The 24,997-nt window shown below is 44.0% G+C and overlaps 1 protein-coding gene across 1 annotated transcript in view; it reads right to left on the bottom strand.

Moving 5' to 3' along the window:
• LOC132464217 (pleckstrin homology domain-containing family A member 5-like) overlaps nt 1-24,997 on the bottom strand; it is a 68,029-nt gene that overhangs the window by 31,505 nt on the left and 11,527 nt on the right. Inside the window, 1 exon segment of the mRNA XM_060060491.1 lies at nt 2,314-2,397. Coding sequence (XP_059916474.1) covers nt 2,314-2,397 — 84 coding nt within the window.

Genomic DNA, 24,997 nt, shown 5'->3' with positions numbered 1-24,997 from the left:
TTCAATTGAATTCAAAGTGGGAGCATAACATATAATTGCTATTTATGTGATGTGAGTGAGCTCAGTCTCAATGACTTTAGTATGACAGCCATCACGAAGCTAGTGGAAGACGTAAACGCCATGATTCGCTTTAAGTAAGATGTGCAAGTTAAATCATTTAAGTTGAAGTTATGCTTACCCATCTATGTAATTATACAACTTTGGTCTCATCTGTATACCAATTTTCACAGTCGGTTAATTGCCTATGTGATAAGTGTATGCATGCAAATGGACTTCGAAGACAAACATTTGTATCAATAAGAACAATTCTGCCTAGCGGATTTCATCCCTTATATGCATTTATTGGACTCCTGATTAGAGCTCTTGTGCACGGAGCCGATTAGCAGTCATTTGTATCTTCATCCAAGGGATGGGGGAGGCAGCTTAACTTTTTAATTTGCCTTTTTCTTACTGGCGGAGGCAGAGGCAGAGGATTTCCCCCCCCCCCCTTCTTTAATGTTGATGAAACACAGCCAACTGCAGGATTAAGAGCAGTATCTCCAATAGTCAAGCATTATGTCCATTTCCTCGGTGCCGTTACCAAGACCTTTGGTAGGCATTTCAACTTTTAGGTGCAAGTTAATTGGATTTGTAGTTTTTTTTGTAGCTACTATGATTGATACCCTATTGGATTGAACCCAATAGGGTTCAATCCGTTTTTCCTATCATTTTGGTGAAAACAATTCATGTTTAAACTTGCAATAACACTGTGTACTGAGAGTTTGAGGAACAACAAGGAGGTGATAGTCATGATGAGAGGAATGTGTCAAGAGTGTGTATTATGACTGCTGAAAAATAAACCTGACAAAGAAGCATCCCCTATTCAAGCAGGGGTCAGGTCATGTGTTTTTAGTCATGTGGAAATTGGGGAGATTTTTGTTCTATGAACAGAGAAAAGGGAAGGACGTTGGTTTGGTTTTGAACACTGAATAAGCAAACATTTCTACGTAATAAAAAGATGATCATCTATCTTGATGGGATTTGACAAGCAAGCCAATCTGTTTACGCCAGACTTGTGAAAGGAAGGCCTGAAAGTTCAGCCAATAGACATTTGGCTAGGTGTATACATTACACTGCAAGGTCTCAATAATGACAGCCTTTCTATAAGTGTCCATCTATTTACGAGAGAAAAGAGTCCTCCGACAATGAGGATATGAAGCCGTTGATACAACCCAAGCTCTTCATTTTCATCCACATACTTCCCTTAACCCTCCTGAACAGAGGTCAACACTCCTCTAAGTAATTATAAGTGTCCACACTGAAGGAAGTGGAGAGTGTCTGAAGTTCAGCCTCACCTTCCCCTTTGTGGGAGCTTCTCACTTACTTCCTGTCTTTATTCTGGCTGAGCCTCGTTAAAAAGGGGACGTTAATTGAACTCTTGTCCTTATGTATTAACTGAAACCTGAGCACAAAGCATGTGTTACCGCTGCAGGTAGTAGGACAGGAGGTCACATCGGCTGCTCTACTGATGGCTTAGGCTCTTGCATTTGTTCAGACAGCACGGGCATGAAGTCCTCCAAGGTCAAAGTGCCGATAATGAGCGACTTAACGCTTTCGTAAGCAGACTTAAGGTCTAGGTGTCGCATTCAAACACAGATTTAAAAAACAAAGACATTGTTTTTGGTTTGGCCTTCGCGAAAGAAGGGGGGCGTGTTATCCCCATGAATACAATCAACGCCAACTTTGTGGAACTTTTGAAGAATAGTCTTTCTTATGTGTTTGAGAGCCTAATCCTCTCTGACGCAGCCGTCCCCATCAGCCTCTGCACATAGGGAGCTCCAGAAGACCACACACACCTCGCCAGCGGTGTCCCCTGGTCATGACGTTGAAGAGTACACCGAGTTACAATTCAACGCCACGAGAAAAGGCTTTCGGAGGGCAGTGGAACGTTCACAAACAGAGACTGTCAAAAACATTGGATTTTAATCCTGTTTTCTCTTGATTACGGTCTTATTTCCGTGAGAAACAGTGAGAAATGGAATCGATTTTATGTTGACTGTCATAGACAAGGCACATTACCATATTGTTCACGGGCTCTAGAAGTATCAAAGCCGCCATACATCTGCCCCCAGCCCCTAGCAGTCCGACATACCACCAGCACAGACCCTACCAGCCACAGCACGACAATGTTGTTGTCAATATGAAAGTGCTGCCATGGCTACGCGTTGCTACACGCTGATGTCTGATACACATATCGGGCAGTCTAAACGTGTGATGGCAGAGCTCAGCAATGTGGCTGGGCAGCATTTCCAGAGGCACAAAGAAGAGACTTACTGTTCGTTGACAACAAAGATGCAGTTGTCTTGTGATGGGATGCCGGAGACGGGATGTTTGCAGGTCACCTTCCGCTCATTGTGGCTGGAGGGAGGAAAGAGAGAATAAGGAAAGGAGAAAATAAGTAGGCAGCGAAAACAGCACACTCAGACACTTACAGCTGTCAACAACAATGAGCCTTGCTGTCAAAGCCCATCCTTCAAACAGAGTGGAGGAACAGGCCTCTTATTGTGACTATCACAAAACACTGGCTTTCTCCAATGAGGTTACCAGTTGAAGACACGCTTCCAATGGTAGATTAACCAGTAGGTGTGGGGAGAGTAAGTAAATAAATAAAAGGTTGTATTCAGTTGTGGTAGGGCGAAGAAGACGAGAGACTTAGTGAGGGCAGTAGAGGCCCAATAGGGAAGCTGTTGTCACAACAGTGGAGATATTATCAGTGAGTTTTCAAATATTTATATTCCGAAATGACTTTCACTTTCACACCCACATAACAACATGAAAGAGTTTTGCGGACCGCGATGAGCTGAGGTTGAAGTAGGCAGAATACATTGCATATTTGTTCTCCAATGCACACAACCAAATGCAAAACTGTCTAGCAGCATCGGCGACAGAACCACATGGGACCAAATCAACATATCAAATATTAAGTATACACATATATAATACTGACCTTGAATATTGTTTAGTGGTGAACTTCAACATCTTTCAACTCCTTGTTTAGCACGATACAACACACTCCAAACTCTGGGATTTATAAGTACTGGCAGCAGTAAAGAAAAGCCTTTCTCAAACTTCGTGATCCAGTAGCATGCCTTGCACCCCTGCACTCTCCATCTAATCACAGAGCCATCGAGGAAGCCACCCACCCAGCCGGTCGTGTAATTACAGCCACAAAAAAGGCCCTTCCATACTGACGTGATTAGCACCAGGACAGAGACCACACAGTTCTAGAGGAGTAGGAGGGGCATGGGAAGGCTGGGACGTCTGCAACAACCGAAGCATTCCACTGACGTGGGGTCAGTGACCTGTGTGATCTTCAAGGCCGGAGGGGGTTGCTATCTAGTGGGGTTGCAAAACAACAACTGCTCCTCCTACATATCAGGCGATTACAATTAAACGCCATCGATAAGGACTAGGAGTTGGAAAATAATTGTAATGTATTAAAACAGAAAATTGAATGTCTGATACTAAAATGGTTCGTCATAATACACAATGTAAGAGGAATGTAGTGCTGCTCTTTCGCCCAATGAGCAAAGAGTGCCTGGTAACCCTGCTGGTGGGGGGTTTATCTGATGCTGAAATCCATTTGGATGGTACGCCGGTACGTGCAAGTCGCAAGTTGCTAATCTCCCAGCTTTCTTGAGGCATTTCAATTAGGCAGGCCGCCTTTTGGTCATAGTATCTCATCGCTTTGAAAGTAAAGCGAGTTCAGTGAGGCCGACCGTACTACTCGTCAACAACAATGTCTGCGCCTGTAAAGAGATTTATTTTCTTTGTATTTGTATCACGGTGGTCGTTTATATGCCGGTAACCAATTTATTCATTGCACGGTCTTGCTGTGCGTGCAATACAATGTAAAGTTGTGTTGTTTGTTTTCGAGCTGGTTTGCTAAAGAGGCTAATGTAACTAACAATAACAATGACTAGCCAATGAGAAACGGGAAAGCTACTATGACCAAAAGGGGACGTGCCTCCGCAAATGTCGCAAGAAAGCTGGGAGATTTGCAACTTAAGACTTGCACATACCGGCGTACCATCCAAAAGGATTAAAGCAAGTATCATCCAGCCATTCACAGGTTACTACTGTGACTCCCTGTACAGACAATGGAAAGACCAAGCACTGGACATGCACACTCATTTTAAGACAAAGGAAAACATCCCAGGACCGAATACTATTCCATTCAGACGTCAAATCTTTTCATAATTTAACTCACTTGGCTTTCAACAGAGTCAAACTGAAACCCAAAAATACCGCTTTAAACACGGGCCTCTCGTGCACTGGAACGAGCAAATAATACATATAAAGTATAGGGTTGGGTTCCATTTTAGCCCAGAGTGCAGCCCTCTGCCTCGCGCTAGCCTATAATTACTGGAGGCATTGTTGGCAGGAGGCTGCGTGGTGTGGAATGAAGACGCAGACAGTGCACCGTGCATGGGTTTGCTAATAACTCACTCTTCAGAGGTCCCATCAGACATAAGGTGAAGAGAAAGGCAAGTCAGGGAGATGCAGTCTCACGGTGTGGGACGAGATGCAGGAGAACCACGATGAGCACAACATGGTGCATAACAGCAGTTGTTACTGTTACTTTTACATCCGCTTTAGGTTCAACAAAGGGCCCTTTATAGCTGTTATAGAATGTAGGAAGTCTAAATCAGTCTCTCCACTCATGGACGGCAGGTGCTAGTAATAATAGTGAGATGCACAACTCTACCCACTGCCTCTTATTTTACTGTAATAAGTCATCAATCAGCCTTTCTTTGAAGCAAGAACACCAATGTTCTGGCCAGTAATAGCACTGCTCCCGGCACAGTATATGATCTGCCATATCTCAAAACACCAAAATATTTGGTGACTGATTACAGGCGTGCAGGAGTAGCACTTTCAGCAGTGTTATGGTAGCTGGTAACGACCCAGGGAAAAGCAGAAAACTCATCTTTGTGAAGTCTGCAGATATGGAGCTCTGCAGCAAGATAAAATGGAAAACTGTCCAAACTCTTAGTAGTGAAACCGCCTTGAAGATAAAACTAGTGCTCAGGTCAGATAGTATTGAAATGGTCGGGACATGAAGAGCAAAAGCCCCTCCTGGCGTTAAATAAGGATCTACAGATGTATTCAATGTGCCAGGTCAGTGTTTATAAGAGTGCTAAGAAGAGGGCTACATCAAAGAGCTGAATCGTCCTCTGAAATGAAATGAACATTCTCCCTTGGATCTGTGTAAAAATACATGAAAAACTGGGAGATCAAAATACGGGAGATGATTTGATAACTAGTAATAATACCCAAATATAAGTATGCACCTTTCGTATCACTAATATATTCCTACGGCATTCCTTCTACCTCCCTTGCAAAGTCCTGGCAAAAGAATTATGTACACAAACTGATTCCAAAATCCAAAATGAAGGGAGATATTATCTCCAGCAATTTGATGGCACATTATTGGCTTGAAGAAGCTATAATCAAAAAGAACATCGGATATTAATTTGTCACAGAACAGAAAAGTGATTGTCAAGCAACCCAGGCAATGCAAAAGTGGCAGCATACCAATGATACCTAATCACTACAACACGGTCCAAAAGGTTACCATTACACTTTTCTATTTAATATAACAGTTTAAACATTCTTGCCAAAAGCCTCAGCCAACCAACCTTAGCTGCTGCTGCAGCATTCAAAGACCATCACAAGGATGTGGTCTGAGGTCACTGAACTAAAATATATGCAAGCCCAAAGCCACAGGAGCCGTATTGGTGAAGGGGGGCATCTGGTAACATTTCCCCTTGAAATTAAGGCAGCAGCCTTTCTTTTTTTTCTGCCCGTCCTTCTAGCTTGGGTCTTTCGTGTCCTTTAGAGCCGAGATGAAAAATGGTCATGCCGGGAGGAAAGTACAGCAGGAGGTCCCAACCCCTTCAGAGACGGATGGTGCAGAGAGGCAGGAGAGGTGAGCTGTTAGCTGGGTTGACCCTGTGGTGAGGCAGGGCTTGTTCTTGGATGGATTCTGCTCTGTTCTCCGTCATTAGCTGTGAGTCCTAGTATTAAGGGCTCATGCTCCAGGGGTCAACATGGAAAATGGTCTTACCCTAGCTTGTTTTGGATGTTCTTTTCCCCAGCAGGTTTTAAAAATAAAAATACAACCACTTAAGACAACGACACCACTAACAAACATGTTTACTAGCTAGAAGGCGGACTGGACTAAACATGCTCTTCCAATTACTTTATACACAACGATTTTAAAAAGAAAATGTTTTAAAGAAACGAGAATGGTTTGAATTGACATCATCCCAGATTTAATAGCATTGTCACATCTGTTTGCCCCAGACAATAGTAAAGCAACACTGCGATGATGATTGGCTCTGTTCTGTTCCAGTTCAGGCAGCCACTCAGGCGTATCGAAACAATGATCTCCCTCTGCTCTTGTGTCTTCTATAAATACATACTGCCTCCAACTACACTGGAAGATAACTCCCATTACATTAAACTGAATGACGACAGTATACTGTGAAGGCAACCAAGGCGCGTTTTGCTGTAGAACTAATGCAGTAAGGATATTATGGGTTTGGGATCAGCTGGTTGCAAGATCCGGAAGGCATTTGAATATCTGATTGTGACAGTGTTGATGCCATGCTCTACAAACATATCTTTGTCTGTGACATAATGCTACATTGCAGGTGAATGAGGAAATTAATGTGCAGAGGTGTACAGAAGAACTGAAACAGCTTACATATGCAAAATAAGGCCTTTCCATCAATAAACCCTGTGTTCAAATGTTTAAAGTTGGCAGCAGCTCTACCTGCCCTACTTTGTTCAACTAGTGAGAATAGGGTATGGGTTTACTTTCTACTCTGGTAAAAACCGAGAACAAACATTTAAAAAGCATGACACACACACACACACACACACACACACACACACACACACACACACACACACACACACACACACACACACACACACACACACACACACACACACACACACACACACACACACACACACACACACATTAAAGTTTAACTAAAACTTAAAGTAATTTGTGGTTTCAGTAGAAGTCAGTGAAACTTAAATACAATTACCTGTACAACTGCAGGCCAAATTGCAATGTTATGTGTTTTAATTCAGAATTGCTTATTGCCTTCATGGCAAATGCATCACTATTGTTTTTAAAGTGTGTACTATTTATTATTTTTGCCTCGTCACTGAAATATTGTGTGGTTACAGTGGTGTGTTTTGAATTTGGTGATCCATGGGAGGGTAGCTTTTTGACAGAAATTGTTCAGGACTGCGTGTTCAGAGGAGTGAGAATACTACGAGGCAATTTCTTGAATATGAAATGTTATTTTCACTCCAGTCGGCAAGTCACGAAGGATGTGCTTTCAAAGCAAAAACACAGCGCTGGAGGTTGGGGGCACTGAATCACTTTCAAATGTGGCAGATATTAAAAACTTTCTCAAATCAACTTGTGCAAGACGGCTCCTGGCTGCCTGCTCTCAGCATGCATTTAATAATCATAATAATTGAAATGGGACGGTATGAAAAACAGGAGCTGAAGCTGGAATGGGAGGACATAGCCGGGGGGTGGGGCTTGTTTCCCTGGTTTCTGCAGTTTTACTGGTTGAATCTTCCCTCTGGCCGGCATAACACCCCCACCCTCCTTGACGTTTTCTCAGGCAGCGAGAGTTGGTTTTTCCAGGGGCTAGCCCCCATGAGACCAACTGTTTTTACTGCAGTCCTCATCGCTGTATTGTTCTAGGCTCGGGGCAGAACAAAGTGTGGTGGGTGAGGAGACGCCACTGGCCCACCGAGCTCGGGAAACGATATCAATCAACCGAAAACGCCACACATGCATTCAGAGTGACCTGACGTCTCTCTCTCTCCCTCTCCCTCTCTCTCTCTCTCGTCTGAAATCACACAGATTAAACAGACTATACACTAGAGTTGAATAGAACACACACAAACACGCAAGCAGCATGGCTTGGAAGAGTGGTCTGTAAAAACCACAACACGCATAAGGTGTCAAGGAGCCAATCCCGATGACAGAAATGCATATTCTTTACAGTATATAATAAAGCCCAGAAAATAAATATTGGGCAAGAAATTATACAATTATGCAAAAAATATTGGTGTTGATGGCTCAAAACTAATAATCCCATTTTCAATCCTCTACTTCTATTGTAGTGTTACCTTGTCGATTGTGGAAGGAGGGTGAACACAAAACCATGTCATATAAGGAAAGAAACCTGATGTATATTCTGCTGTATAAAGGACGAAGCGGGGAGATTCGGCTATATTCTGGGACACTGAACTGAAGTTGGGCTTGACAGACGATCGATAGCCGTATGGCTCTCTAGCTTCAGGTGAAGTGCTTCATTTTAGGGAAGTCAGGCTTTGGAAAACACTGCTGTATGTGTCCCATTTACTTAATTAGTGCATTTGTGTATCGTCTCCCAGGAGAAACCCGATGACTACAATGACAGCTTTCTTTCTGCCAGCAAGTGATTTGCTAAAAGGCATACCACACCCACATCCATTCTGTTTGAGTAGCAGGTTCTACATCGAACTCAGACAGGGGTAACATTGAAAAATAAAGGCCTACTATTACTTATTACAAACTGGCCAACATTGGTGTGTGTGTGTGTGTGTGTGTGTGTGTGTGTGTGTGTGTGTGTGTGTGTGTGTGTGTGTGTGTGTGTGTGTGTGTGTGTGTATAGGGGTTGGGGTTACAGTTTAACCTCAAACGACTGCCTACCTTGAACCACTGCCTAGGGCCCATACGGTAGCTGACTACAGTATAGTGTTACACTCACACGCTCATTTTGTTTTGAAAATACTATGCCAGCAAAGCAAAACACTCTCTCCACAGACTGATAAAACGTGAAAATTAAAAGGAACCTCCACATATCCGGCTCACTGTTCCCATTGATATCGCTTGGTATTATCTGAAACTTCATATATAATATATATCGTATATAAGTGACCACAATACGATCAGTCCTCCACCCTGTCCGCATTGACGTCGCAGGTCGTTAACATTGCGCACATTGATTAAAAACAGCGCGTCTGGTCAACTATTGCACTCTGGTGTTGCAGCTGCTGTTTGTATCCGTGCAGCCTACCACACGTGCCAAACAAATTATCCCCAACCCATTATTGGATATCGACGCAAAAACATGCATGGGATAGAAAAAAACACTCGACATAAGGCAGAGAGAACACCTGAGCAGATGGGAAACACATACATTAAGACGCACAGCGTCGCAAATAGCCTCAAATCACCAACAGAGAACCGCAAATGCAGCCGAAATCAATATCGGAAAAACGAATTTACTCACACTGAGCGGCTTCACAAACGTTTCCGAGACAGCCGATCCGATCATGTAACCGTGTATCCAGGCGAGGGACAGTGATAAGACGCAGCGAAAGAGCCGACTAAAAAGAGAGTCCGGTGAGAGCCCGTTAGCTCGGAGCGTCTCCGGTGAAGTGCGCCTCCTCCACAGTGTTGGAAGCAGAGCAGAGCGTCCCAGCTGACAGAGCGGCGCGGCGGAACGCGTGTGTAGCCAGTAGTAAAAATTGCTGAAACCCGAGAGGCGAGTGATGTCACGCTCCGGATCCAAAGCTAAATGGCGAGAGCAGCCTCGCTGCTCACTCCCAACTCAAAATGAGGAAAGCGCCGTCCAGGAAGAATAACGAGGAAGTTATCGATTCAGGGGAGCCTAGTCTCTGCTAGGGGAGTGATTTAGAAATGAATGAGATAATACGTTTTGAATTCCCCAAAATGGTCACACCAAAAACAGTAAACAGCTGAAATCGCAAGTACAAATGAGATTAGATGGAAGCACTGCTGATGAACTTGCTTACATTCTTGATAGCTCAGCATAGATTTGCTTGTGTTTATGTTGTGACTTTTACACTGGAAACGCTGCTGTCATGTGGCTGTGGGGTGACAACTCCTCAAGCAGTGTCACACTCACATACCCAAACAATCTACAAAGTATTGTGAAATATTCCATCAAAAACCCACAATAAGGTTTTCGAATGCAACGCTTGATACAGACAAGAGATTGTAATGTTTGCTTTGTTATCCACTTCCGGCTTTCGGAATAGCCCACTTTAACCATAGCTTGTTTGCTTCAATGGGAAGCGGTAGGTGAAAAGAACTGCATATTAAGTAGGTTCAGTAGGGAGCCGGTGACTATTGAGGACATTAAAGCCTGGACTATGACCCCAGCCCCCCCTGCCCCAGATCTAGTCACCAAACAGCTTCTCCAGCTATAGACCTGCTGGGCCCAGTCAAAGGCCCAGGAAGACCGTCAATGGCCTCTCACTGTCTGCCTTTCTCCTCTTGTTCTGTGTGGGCAGAGCTGGTTTGAGCACACTCCAGTTCATCCTTGCAGAGCTCACAAACTCAGACACACACACCCACACACACACACACAGAGATGCATACAGTGTATATGTATCACACAGCCTAGAAGAATTCTCTAGTAGTAAGCCATAATGTTTTTTTCTGAATCCTATCCAACAATCACACATTAACACCATGAGAGGAGAACTTCCTTCAATAGCTCTACAACTAACTAAATAATTCATCATGTATCCATTCTTGGGGCAAGTGTGTGTGTGTGTGTGTGGGGGGGGGGGGAGGGAGAGGGAGGGGAGAGGGAGGGGTCGGCTAACACTGAGAGCCCCTCGCTTCCCTTGGTCCTCCAGGGAGAGGGAGGCCCTCTCATGTTTGAGAGCCCAGGGGTGCAGAACAGCCAACACACCCCGGGAGGGGAGAAGAAGTGGAGGCTTAATAGGACGACAGGGGAAATGGACTATATATCTAGTGACCAGATCCATGCTGGTGGGATGGGAACAAGAAGACCCCCAACCCAACCCCCAAAAGGATCGGGGGGGGATATTCAACTCAAGCTGTTCGGCCATCTGCACGCATCCTATTTTTTGACACCGACAAAAACCAACCTTAAAGTCAAGCTTGTTCATTTGATTTGCATCATCTTGGTATTGACACCCCCTTGTTCTAAACGACATTTACTCTTAGGGCCAAGCCCTTCACATTCTTGACTCGTGAAATAAAGTTCAGTGAACTTCAGGCTTCCTCCACCTCCTCCTCCTCACATCCCGATCTTGGCTCCAGCAGCCTCGGTTAACACTCCTTAACTGATTACTCGCATTTAAGAAGTGACGCCGGAAAATATCTACATAGCTCAAACTGTCATGTTCTTTACAAAATAAGATATGAGACGGAATAGATAAAATGGATTAGTGCATATCAACGCAAGACTGGGCCTGGTTGGGAGGAGGGCATCAAGAGGGGAAGGGGGGAGAGGAGAGGAACGTGTGTGGATACATCAGAAGGTTCGTGGGAGTCAAACAGCTTGTTTCCAAGAATGTTTGGCCTGGGTGTGGAGACGGCCACCGCCCGGCCACACCAAACACACACATGGAACTCCCCATGTTTTCCGTCTGGGCCCAGGAACGTTGCTTAAGTCCAGCTCAAAGCTAAACACCACTTTATGACACTGGGAGGATGGCAAGGTTAGGTAAGCAAAGGGGGTCTTGTTTATTTTATCAAAGCCAAAGCCACTGAACCGTCGAGAGCAGGCTGCTCCTGCCAGGACCGTAGTGGAAATACATGGTTGAGTGGGTGGGCGGGGATGTGATGAGTGGTTGACTGAGCCGTTAAAAAGCCATTTCGGGGAAATGCTTCACGTGGAGAGGCTTGCTGTTAAGCAGGTTAAATATTAAAACGTCTCTGCTATATTTGGAGAGGAAAAGGGACTGGTGTTGCAACACTGTGCCGACATCAAAGACCTAGGTCAATGTGTAAAATAACATCTAAAAATATATATATTACAATATACTTTGTGAGCAATTCCAGCAAAACGTGACAAATTATCCTGTGTTTCCCATCAGACTATGAATCATTATGGTTGCATAGTGGCTACTCAGAGCGGTCAAGCCAAGAGAACCACTGGCTTGATTAGGACTGGGTTAAGGAGCATTGCACTCCAACTATGGCCTACGCATCACAAGCTGCCTCCCGTCCAAGCAGAGGGAGAGCAATCAGACATAATAGCTACCCACGTAATGCTGGAGAGAGACGGACAGCAGCGGAAGCTGTGCAGCTTTCACATGCTTCTTCACAGCTCTCAGAAGAAAGGGCCAAAAATCCTCGGCTTCATGCCTACCATCTCTTCTCTGGCCCTTTAACTATGCTCCACCCCCCCCCCCCCCGCCGCTCTGTGTATGTCGAGGACTAGAGGTTGGTCTAGCGGTACATTAACGTTTGTTGCTACACTGCTGCAGGTGTAACATGAGCTCAGGGCCAAACAGCAGCAGTCCATTGGAGAAGTTAGTGCTAATTGGGGGGTTTGTTTGCCATCACTCAAACACAATGCACTCGTTCCGAGCCAGTGATGGGGAAAGAGCATGCCTGCATAGAAGGCCCCTTTATCAGCAAGTTCTAAGAGATCTAAGGGAATGTTAGGATATGACCTGACTGTAGAAGGAGAGGAGGCAAGGGGAGGGGAGTTATAGCCTATGGCTGAATTTAGTATTTCGGCCTGTAAACCCCAAGTCCCAAGGCTCACTCTAAATCCAGCCTTTCATATAGTCCTGAGAATGATATTATAAAAGATAGCTGTTCTTTCTTGCTATTGAGATTGCTAGCCTCACCCGCGCACCCACAGGCACACACACACACACATACAAAGACACACACAGACTTAGGTTTACTTAATCGAGTGGAGGGCTAGGTCCGTCCTGGCCTGGAAAGTGATGGAGAGTTAAGGGTGCGATGGCTCTCAATAGACGCAAGCGGCCTCTCAGCGATGGAGGCTGAGACAGGGCAGGCCCAGCTGTCTCTGATGAGATAAACACAGTGATTGATGATGTACCAAGTGATTCTTGGAGAACAGATGAGCTGGGAGATCCATCTCCAAGAGCTATTTCTAGCTTGGCAGCGCGGATGGATGCATGGTTTGACAGGATTTGAGTAAGTCAATGAGACGAAATTAAGTGTACATCTGCTTGCATCGACTAGCGAGATTAAAACAGCCAGTCGCTGAAGGGTAAACGTGACCAGGAAAATCGTATTCTTAAACAGACAAGGAGGGCTTCAAGACGACGGAAATTATTATGGATAGAAAGATAGAAAAGGATTTGAAGAATGTGTCCGCCAATAATAAGGCTGTTGATAATAAAAGTTAGACGTTTCTTTGCCACTATAAAATAAAACAAAGGGGCCAATTTTGGCTTACAAAACAGGCCAATCAATGAGGGGAGGTCAAACCTTCGGGCAGACCAGTGAGTTAAGGGTAGTGAACCGTGTCATGCCACATAACGCTCCAGTGATCATAATTACAACTTCCACAAAGCAATGACTGCCGGTATTGGACCTCTCAGAACAGCCTAGATGATTAATACGAAGCCACCATGCTTCGGTGACACAAGTTTTACCACGAAGGGCCTATTATCTCAGATCTAAACACCCACAAATTCACCCAAGGTTAAGACAATGTTGAATGCACTGCTAGTGATAACATGACAGGGAATCTGCAGATTTCAATAAATTACACTATACAACGTTTTTAATACCCCTTGAAATACATTATAATATTAATGTCGCAGACACACAAATAATCAACCAGCTACAAAGTTCCAACCATAGGTCCAACAGAAAACTAAGAACTAACTAAAAACTAAGACCTACACTAATTAGACGCAGGACTTTTTAATACCCTTTTAGCCCTTTTATTTGACATTTAAATATTCCAGACTTTTTGAGAATGTAACACCTCCTCACAGAGACCCTGCGTGAAGAAAGACGGGAGGCGAGGAGGACCGAAAGAGAGAGAGGTCAGCACTTTGGTGAACACTGACTGACAGCTGAGCTGACATCACAGGAAGTCAGAGTGTAGGAGCGTGGTTGAAAAAGAAGGCTTTGTTTTGACAGACACACTTGCTCCATGGTTGACTGACTCACTCACACTACCAAGTAAGACTCTGCCCTACCTTGGAGTCCTTTGCTGCTTGGACAGCCAAGAACTTCAACGCTCGCAAGTCAAAGCAGCCAATAATGTTGGAAAATCTTAAAACTCCCCAAAACGGAGGACAAGACTAGACTTTTTCTCCCACCACAATTTACCCTGATCTAACTCTCAGAAGCATTGGCTTCAATCCCTGCTTCTGACAAGTTGGGTAAATCATCATATCAAAGCTTCTTTCAGATGAGGCATAGTATCTGCTAATTAAAATTGTGTGTCAACAAGCCAAACTAAGAATTATGCCGCATTGGCATTTTCTGAAGAAAAGGCTTGTGGTTGCCTTTGTTGGCATGAGCCAACTCGTCGTTTGCGCAATATTCCATGAGAATGCAAAAATGCTAATGATTTCCACATTACCTAAGGGGCGTGTCCTTGATGGGCCCTCCAAGTCGTAGGTCCCTGGGATTATCTGAAGTGGACTGGTGGGTGATGAATAATGGTGTCTCATTGGCATAATCATATTCATATATTTGCATAACTCGTCCATAGCTACGCCATTTTTAACAGAATCAAAAAATGTGTACACCATTTTGGGTCATTTAGTTTTACGGGTCAGTTTTTTTTTATAATATTTTCAAGGTTTTCGAAGACCTTCAAGGTCCAGCAAAATCTTGTCATATCCATCGAGGCCCATCTATCATGGGTCCTTGAGGCGAAAAGAGGACCGCATACCAAGTGTCAAAGTGTTGACACTTGAACCACCCCTGTACTCACAACGGTACTAAACCTTTTGGAAACCTCCTTTCTTCCAGTTGACATTTGTGTATTGTGGCAACCTGGCCCGGGCCAATTAAGGACATGCAGAGCCCCTGAGGAACAGGTGGAGAAGCAGGACTTAAATAGCTTGCTTCTCTACTCATTCAGGGCTCTCCCAGCCATGGAGCTCCTGCACGGAGAGACCGGTCCTCGTGGGTGACGGGATTCCACCCACGGGGGATAGGACCGTCGATTCCCCCCAGGTTTTTTTTTTGTTGTTGTATTGTTTTCCGTATGAGACTTTGTTTAATTTAGGATTAAACAGTCCTTTTTGTTTTTTTGCCAACTATGTTGTGTCCTGTTTGGGAGGGGGTTGTTCGCTCACCGTGCCAGGTTACCACAGTATTTAATATGATAACTCCTGTGTATTCACGTTTGTAGTTTTGTGTTTTTGCACCATTCACTTTATCAAATAGTAATACCATCAAACACATCTCTTTAAAGTATGCAATGTTTGGTCCCTAAAGGTAGAGGCACACTGCAATGATATATTCCCAGCGTTTTGGTCGTGGTTTGGTGTTGATCCCTCAAAAACGGTAGGATAATCACAGAAGATGAGGAGGAAGAATAATAATAGGAAACATGATAACAATAGTGTGGCTTGCATGGCTACCACACTAATGATACTGGATGAGGATTTGCCTATGCATCATTTGTAACCTAATGGTTTCCTCGTCAACATTAGCTCCTTTGGGAAGGCGCACTGCACATGTTCTGCGGCGTGTGTGAAACCATGGGTGTACAAACAAAACATCAGAGGGATGGGATGGAAGACAGACATGGAAGAGGCAGGATGTAGGAGCCCTGATATATCGGGCGTGTACACCAGGCAAGGGGCGGAAAGCCTTTGCTTACAAATCTGAAATAGCGGGGGCTGTTTCATTATTTCTAAAATCAGACTGAAATTGAAGTCTGGGTATTTTTTTAAAGCAGTAATGTTAACAGAAAAATGCTGTTTGATAGTTTTATACCGCACGCTCCGGAGGGAAACCCCGCCTCTGGCAGACACACTTACGGCAGACACACTAGCCATGTGGAACCTACAAAACCACCCTCCAAAAGCATGTCTGGTTCGGCTGTGCTGGGAGACTGGGCTGGCAAAGAGACACAGATAATTTGTTTCAGCCTAGACCATAAATATGAAAGGGGGCCTGTTGTGCCGGCATTACAGCAATTAGACAGCAATTAGAGGGGGGATTAGCTGGGGTAAGATACACTATTACCTCTAAATAGGCCCTTGGAAGCACCCCTTTAAATTTCAATAGAAATTTCCCTGAACCTATTATCTTTCCACGGAGCAGGAAGTGAGGATTTGTCTCCAGCCCCCCTCGCCCATGACACTCAAATTACTAATAGTTGTGCAGTCAGAGAGCCTGAAAGATGAAGGCTTGGACATCATCATCACTCCCTGAGGACAAAGAGAGAGTGACCGTCTGGCTGACACACACACACACACACACACACACACACACACACACACACACACACAAAGGCAATGGGTATGAGTAAACAAACCAACAAACAGAGTTACAAGTAGAGTAAACAGCAGCCGTGAAATACAGAAGAAAAACACCAGCGGAGAGACAATGGATAACATCAAGTGAGACCGAGCGTGAAATTCTAATCCAGCCATGGGAAAAGGCATTTCCCTAAACCCCTGTCCTAAATGATTCACGAAAAAAAGTCGTCACGGCACCTACACAACCACTCGCCAAGGACAATCATCGTTGTCCACACCTCCAGCACCCTCACGCTGTCACGAGCAGAGGTGCTGACAGTTCATTGTGAGTCTAATGAATCCGGTGCGATGGTTCTGGAGGTGCAATCACGCTTGGTGGGGTGTAGATATTAGCGGGCTAGAGTGTGGATTTAATGAGGCCAATGAGACGAAAGCTGAGCTCTGGAGACTGACAACCACAAGAACCAGCCACCTGAATGTTTCTTATAAACATCCCCAGAGGAATAGACGGTAACAGCCCCTCTTTTCAACACGTAATGAACATCGACTATTAGTAAGTTTAACGTTGAAATGTCTCATTGGATGCTTCCCCTGCTGTGCATGAGCACAGAGGATGGGACTGACAATGCGAATGCTCTTGTCTCTATTTTAATAATAGCCAGACTTAGTTCTGCTGTTTCGCAGGAAGGGGCACATAGAGCTGTTATTAAACCCTGTAAAACAGATAATAACCATAATCATTTCATAATTACATACAAAAACATTAATTACTCTGCTTAAACAGTATTATGAGATTAAAGGTTTACTATCTTTACAATTTTGGGCAATTTGATTAACATCAAATGGATATATTTACATGCTTGCAATCCCATTTAGGATTTGCAGCTGTGGCTAAGACTGCCTTCTGTCAAACTACAGGAATATGCTTGGTGCTAATCTTTCAGGAGAGGAGAAGTAATGCAACAAACCCAACATGTTTTTGCATATAGGTTAAACTTAACTGTCTCCTTGTCTTCCCTAGCAAATAAGGTTAACAACTCTCAAACAAACATGCATGTCATCAAAAATTCTTAATTGCTTACCAAGAACTTTGCATCGTCAATGCTATGGAGGTGTTCAATAGGTTATGGTTAGGTTAGTCGGAAAAAATTTAAATGGTTGACACGCTACCGCTCAGAAGAAACCGCAGTGGCTGAGATGATAGTAATCACAAGTGATTGAGTGAGTAAAAGAGAGTGAGAGTGCTGTGGTACTGTGGCGTTATTCTGCCGCTCAACTTTAAGCCATAGAGAGCATGCTGGGCACGGTTGAGCTGTAGGTCCAGACACCCTGCCGTGACCTAGTTCCATCCAAGCCAATGAGGTGGTGTAAAAGCTATCATTGAGACGTCATATATGAACATGTCCACCAATCACACACACAAAAAGCCCAATTCTAAATCATTGATCCCACAATACCCAAGTGAACCATTGCGGAGATATTAACCTTGACTACATTGAAGTATTTTTGATATTCACCTCCACAAGGAAGACACAGAGACTGCAGTCAGAGAGAAAAAGAGAGAGAGGGAGCGACACAGCGAGATAGAGAGAAGATAATAGAGAATAGTGTGTGCTGTGTGACAGACCTTCCAGTGACACTGCGATTGACGAGCAGATTATGGGATAGAGTGCTGCTCTAGTTTTGGTGGTTCCAACGCTAGCCCCTGGCATGAAAGGACAGCAGTGGGCCAGTCACATACAGGGCCTGGCCAGGCTGGAGGTATACATTGAGAATGTGAGGCGATGCACATTTTTTTCTTCTCATATAAATAGTAGGCCTATTTCGAGGACTTGGGAACGGAGAGCTTTTAAGATCCACGTGTGAGAATGTGCATGCATATTTCACTGTGTAAAATGTCACCGAGCGCATGCCTGTGTGGTTGTGGGTATAGTAGGGTGCAGATGCACGCATTGGAAATAGCTTGATTAGGTTACAGGTGCACGTGTGGGAAATGCCTGATGAGGTCGATTATTTGATTTGCGCCCACGCGTCAGCCTCTGGCAGGTACAGAGCAAACATCTGTCAGGAACAAACAGGGCCGGGAGATCCTGCAGCAATGCAGTGAGTCTGCAGCACGATAACAAACGCGGACTCCTGACACTTGCTGTTTGGCGAGGCCATGATGATTCAGTCATGGGTTTGAGTCATGTGGGTCATTTGCATGGTTGAAAAAGAGGAAAGACAAAAACAAAGCAAATTAAAAAAACACGTGGCTTTGGGACATGTTGATTTTTTTTAAATAATTTCCCTCTGGGATTATTAAAGTATTTATCATCTATCTATCTATTTGCAAATGTATACGGGGATGGTTTATCAGACAAGGAATAACTAAAGAGCTAAACTTCACTTCAACAGCAGTGCATATTATTTAGTTCCTAAGGCGAAATCAAAACCAACCTTAGGATCCATTGTAAATTCCTGGTTCACAACCAAGCATGACATTGCAACATCCTCGGTAAGTGTTAGCTGACATGCCCGTTCATGCACAGTCAAACTTCAAAACAGTGGAAGAACAGCAGCAACACTAGAGCCCCGCAGTGCTGAACAGCTGCTTGACCTTTTCCTTTCCCTTCTTCCTGAAGCTATCATTGCATGTATGGACTAGGAGGGTCTGAATAGGCAGCACGGTATGCCCTCACAGCAAAAGACAATCAAACCATTGCCAGCCGACCATGCAGATGTGACATCCTGTAAATCAATGCTGCAAACAAGGCCAATCAATCCTGCTCCAAAACAATGGAGTCAGAGAAGGGGGAGACACCGGTCAAATGAGGAGATAGTGCAGACAAATAATACAGGCCTGTTTTTTTTCATTCACGTGGCCTATCTCTGGCGACGTCATGTCCCACCACAACAGCCTATCAGGGGCCGTAAATCAAACGTTGTAAACCCTAAAGGCGTGAACGTGTTGCACCAGACACAGGGCTAGTGGAGGGAAGCGGTTTCAAAACACGGTTGGCTGTGCAGTTCTATGCGGTGGATATCATCATCATGTGTGTATGCAGGTCACCCTGCAGTGGTGGTGGTGGTGTTGGTGGTGGGCTGGTGGCTCCACTACCTGCCCCAGTGCACCTGCTGGGGCTGCTGTTGCTGCAGCTGCACCAATCCCCCAACCAACGCCTCAGAGTGGAGGTGTAATAATAGAGCACCACAAGCCGAGCCTCCTCGTTTCTCCATCTCCCAGCCGAAAACACACGCCCTTTAAAGCAGCCGTGACCACTGCCCAGGGATAGAGGCTCCACGTTAATGTAACGACAGCTCCCTTCCGGGCCCCCCGGATACTCTGACCGACAGCTGTGTGTGTGTGTGTGTGTGTGTGTGTGTGTGTGTGTGTGTGTGTGTGTGTGTGTGTGTGTGTGTGTGTGTGTGTGTGTGTGTGTGTGTGTGTGTGTGTGTGTGTGTGTGTGTGTGTGTTGTGTGCGAGTGTTTGTGTGTATGTGTTTAAACTATGTTATGGCATGAGCGTACTCTGTTGACCGTGACGCAACATTGAGACACTAATAGTAAGACTTAAGACATGCGGGGAGTAAACTGGGTAGAATTCCTCAACCAACTACTCCAAAGAATTGCCAAACACACTCACACACACACACACACATGTTCAAACACACACTGTTGTTTACGTCTGGTCTCGTCAAAGCAGATTTAGCTGTTGCGAGTGACAGCATAAGGGAAGGATTACGCGCTCGGTTTCTGAATTAGTCTTACTAATTTTGGGCGTCCCGGTGATAAAACAGCAGTGTGGCAAGAACACCAGCAGCACAGCTCTGGATGCTGTGCAGCATTACTAAATGAACAGGTCACAGAAAAAAGGCAGTCATTTGAATAATCAATATGTCACACGATTTTAAACAGTTAGATAGCATGGTAGTATATTAGCATATAAATAGATAGACATTTATACTTCTAAAAGTCCACCAATGAAACCATGGCACACTTCATGTTGTTTTCCTAAAATTTTCTGCTAATTTAGTGTTAATGATGATTTCACATAAATTTCATTACGGCCCAACAGGCGCACACACACACACACACACACACACACACACACACACACACACACACACACACACACAGGCAGATGCACACACACACACAGTCAGATGCACACACGCACACATACACACACACGCACACACACACAAACACACACACACCGCCCCCCCCGTAGTGTCAACACCCCGCACTCCGTCGGCCTGCATTCTAAATCCTGCGAGAGGGTGGGGCCTCCCCCGGCTGCCGGTTTCATCCTCATCCAATCCAGGGAACATCTGTGACCAAAATGTGGGAATAAGAGAACGGCGTTCACAGACATTAACAAAAAGCCTTCAGGGGGGGGGGGACAGAATCAGACGGCGTGAAACACGTCACGCCACGCTAGACGTACGGCATCACCTCAAGGCCGCGAACGCCCACGCTTTTGACTCGCCGCTCCGGGCGCGACGAGAAGAACTAGGGCCCTCTCTAAACCACGCGCTTAAGTGCCACTTACCTGAGAGGATGATTCAACATTAGGAGGCGCACGGTGAGGAAATGCGTAGGAAGGAGAAGAAAACAGAAGAGACAAAGACAGAGCACTGTAAGTGGGCTGAGCTCCAAGTCGAGGATGACAGACGTGGACTAGGAGGAGATCATGGCGACTAGGAAACAAACACAGATGATGGGATTCTCACTTGCGTGTCACGTTGAAGTGAGTTATGCTACAGTGTGTTGTAACACTAGGTTCGATCATACTATAAATTCTCAATTCTTGACTGAATAAAAAGGAAGAAGATATGCAACAATGTGCATCACACCATGATGTAATATAAGGCGTGTAACAAAAACACATAGAGGAAAACATTTTGGAGGGACATTTGATGACGATAGGGTTCATTGTGGTGAACCCTAGTGGGAGTCACAAGGAGGGCCAGAATATCTGTGGTCACCAATGTTATTGTTGTGTAAAATCCCCTTGGATATCTGTGTAACATGCTGTATGCAAACAATACAATACTATACTGCCCTCTCATGGCACAAGTGTCTGAATTGTAGGCCTTTCTAATTGTAATAAAAACAAGGCCAAAAACAGAAGACAAAGGGAAAGAATATCACCGATCTATTTATAATAAGAAATACTAATTGTAGGTGTACTTCAGATGCCAAAAAGTTAAAAATGTACTGCCAAAGATGGGCAGGATCTTTAAGAGGGAATCTTTGCTGAATTTGCGATGCAATGAGACTGCCCTCTGCTGGTCAAAAGAAGTGCTCACAAATAGTGAACACTGAAACTGAGACTGACACTACACTCAACAGTCCTAAAAGCCCAAAGGGATCAGAGACAGGGAAAGAACAAGCTGTTCTAGGTCAGGAGTGCAAACAATTCATTGTATACAGTGAGATTAATCTCATGTGCGGAATCCCACACATACAAACAAATCACACATGCACACAATTTTTTTCGTGTTTTGCCATGTCAGTGTTCGTCTGACTTTCTACACATGCATAATTATCAAAAAAGGATGCTGCAAAACATGAACCGTAACCATATATTCTATACATAATATATAATACAAAATATAGGTGTATATATATCAGAAAAGTCTTGAGATCCAATACAGAACAATATACTGGCGTCTAATATATGGTATAAAATGAGACAATATTCTGCAGTAGCAACACACATGACTTTGGTTGTATCTAAATCGCAGTCTGCCAGACGATAAATAAAATAATTTAACAAATAAAAGACTTCATTTGAAAAATACAGAGCTGTACAAGAGCATGGTAATGTAAGTTGACTTATAACACATAGGGTTAGGGTTACTGATGTATAATAATATTTTTTTCACTTTGAAATAACTTCAACACAAAAGAGGATAGAAGAGCATATCAAATAATGAATCTGTGCTCCACTTCATCACAGCACACATGACAGAGAGAGTGAGGTATTTCTCAATGCTGTGCTTCTGTGCCCAGCTGTAGTAACACCTAGCATCAACACGCAGGCGGATGCAACAGAGACACAGCTCCTACATAATAATACAAATGTGTGACGCTTCTATCTAAAGCATCTTACATGAACACTATCAATCCATACACTCTTATCAAGGGTGCCCCTCAGTGGGAATCAAACCCCTAACTCTAGAGGTTAGCAGGTTTGAACCCCTTACCCTAACCTGACCTATGGGTTGGCTTGAATTAGGAGGTAGAGCAGGTTGACTTAAAACCAGAAGGTTGCCAGCTCAAGCCCCGGCTCCTCCTAGCTGAGCGTTGAGGTGTCCCTGAGCAAGACACCTAGCCATAACTGCTCCCAATGAGTTGGCTGTCGCCTTGCATGGTTGACTCTGCCGTCGGTGTGTGAATTTGTGTATCAACAGTTGCGCGTCATGTAAATGACAGTGAGTACAATGCTCTACCAGTTGAGCTATACAAAGACATCATTTTTTATTGTTTTTGTATTTTGAATAATAGCTCGGTAGCTTAGGCATTCAGGGTAAGATATATTTTGGCAAAGTGCAGCTATGCACGCATAAACAGATAAACTGTTGCTTATTGAGCTGGTTTAAATAAAGACCAAAGCAATCTGTGACATAGTTTGAGACAGAGGAAGACGGAACACTGGAGTATTTTCAACTTCCGCGCTATTTTTAGAAGTAGCTTCATTATTTCTTAACTACCTCTACGACATTACTAGAAAATAATGTAACCGCATCGAACGATCCGGAAATGATGCAGCAGATGTATTTGCTGAAACCCGAGTTTATGAAATCAAGGCCCTCTTATATAAGAGACAGAGGAAAGGGCAGTAAAATGAAGTGAAATGAATGAGATGTCATAAAATGATGACTTTTCTTAAGCGGTATCATGACTCTCATGGGAAAAAGGACAATTTAGAATACATGCTGGAACAGACAGGATGTAACTTGAAAACAAGAATCAAATTAAATGCCATAAAATCTGCTCCTCATAAAGGCAGCTGGATCATATCTCCACCATTGCTTTAGTTCTGTGACCGCAGAAGTAGTCGCCAACATCTTAATCGTATTTTCCGTCAATTAGATATAAATCTTCCCGTTTCATGCTCTCATACTAGAAGTAAAAACACGCCAATCTGCTTTTCGAATGAAACTGAAACCAGAGGCAAACAGTGTCACAGAAAGTACCCTGACGCAGATTTTCTTACTAGTGAAGTCATGTTTTTACAATGTGACCTGTACAGGTTCCCGCTATTATTGCAAATTTTATTAAGAAGCATATTTCATGCTGACGGTAACCGCTCAACACTGGATTCATTCCCACACTCACGAGAGCTCAGGAGCAGTGTGTGAACGGGGGCCCACTGAATAAGTCCTGCTCATCTTTCCAAGGAGAGAACCTCAGTGCAGTCAATTGGTAGCTCACAGTAATAGAGTAGGAGGGTTCTGAGAATGCTACACTAGTATTACCTTCCAAGAGGTTCATGATTAGACTACATAATTTACTAAGTTAACTCTATTAGTAGTCAATTGGTTGTGTTTAGTAATATCCTTTCAGGCCTTTTTTGGTTTGCTCTGCAGATTACCAACTTTAATGTGGTGCAAAATCCGTTGAGATATATACGTTATTAAACATCAAAAAAGATAATTGGGAATACTTATAGCACAAATCGCACTTGACTATGAACATTGAGAGACACATCTTTTAGTTCAAGTATTTTCTCCAATACCTTGCTACGTTGCCTCCACTCAGACTGATATCAAATGTCATCAGGGCTCCTGAGAACATGCCTGAATACTCAGCAGGTACTCTATCCGCTCGCACTTGGACAAATTACCAGAACAAAACCAATTCCAACCATGCTGTCCAATGCGATACACTGTGTATATAACATTTCCATCTACAGAAAAGAGCCAATTTCAAGTTTGGCAGCACGCCAACGGCAGGAGTCGTTACAATCACGTTGCGTTTGAGTTGACTTCCTTCACACACATTTTTAACACACACGTTAAAAACACTCAATAAGTGACTGACAATAGGAATAGGGCAGTACACAGTTTACACATTAGTCATAATCAACGGCATATTAATGGTAGTATTGGCGGTAGTAACGACATACTACAGAAATGAAGGTTGTATTCGTGAAAGCAACCAGTAAAAAACAACTGTAGTTTGCCCACATCCAGAGTGATAGTTAGATAGATAGATAATGAGAGACAGAGAGAGAATAGTAGAGTGATAAAGAGAGAAAGAGACAGTGCTCCTAATGCCTAATACATGTGCATCATCCACACTAGTTTCCAAGCCAACATTAAAACAGAACAGATAAGATTTAAGAATGAGTGCCACCATCATCATGCAAGCAACCAAATCAAACTAGCCCACAGTTGGCTGCACCAGTCAAATTACACATAAATACAACTTTCTGAGAATCGTAAACTGAACTCAGCCTTCAAAACAGCACTTGTTTTGCTTTAGGTTAGGCTGAATTCGAGTCTTAACAGACACAGTGCAGGCGACGAGATTTGAGTTGTGAGGCAAGAGTTTGTGAGGCAAGAGTTCACTTGGCAGCCCACAAAGAAAAGTAAACATCTGATAAGAGTCAAGAGACTGCAGATGACATCATGGATTTGTGGGCAAAGCCGGCAGTCCCTCCTGTCTGTCTGTGAGTCAGCTGACCCCGAACAGACGGCGAGCGCAGGGG

Source organism: Gadus macrocephalus, chromosome 9 (assembly GCF_031168955.1).
Source record: "Gadus macrocephalus chromosome 9, ASM3116895v1".
Taxonomy (NCBI): domain Eukaryota; kingdom Metazoa; phylum Chordata; class Actinopteri; order Gadiformes; family Gadidae; genus Gadus; species Gadus macrocephalus.
This window is presented reverse-complemented; position numbering and strand designations above follow the sequence as displayed.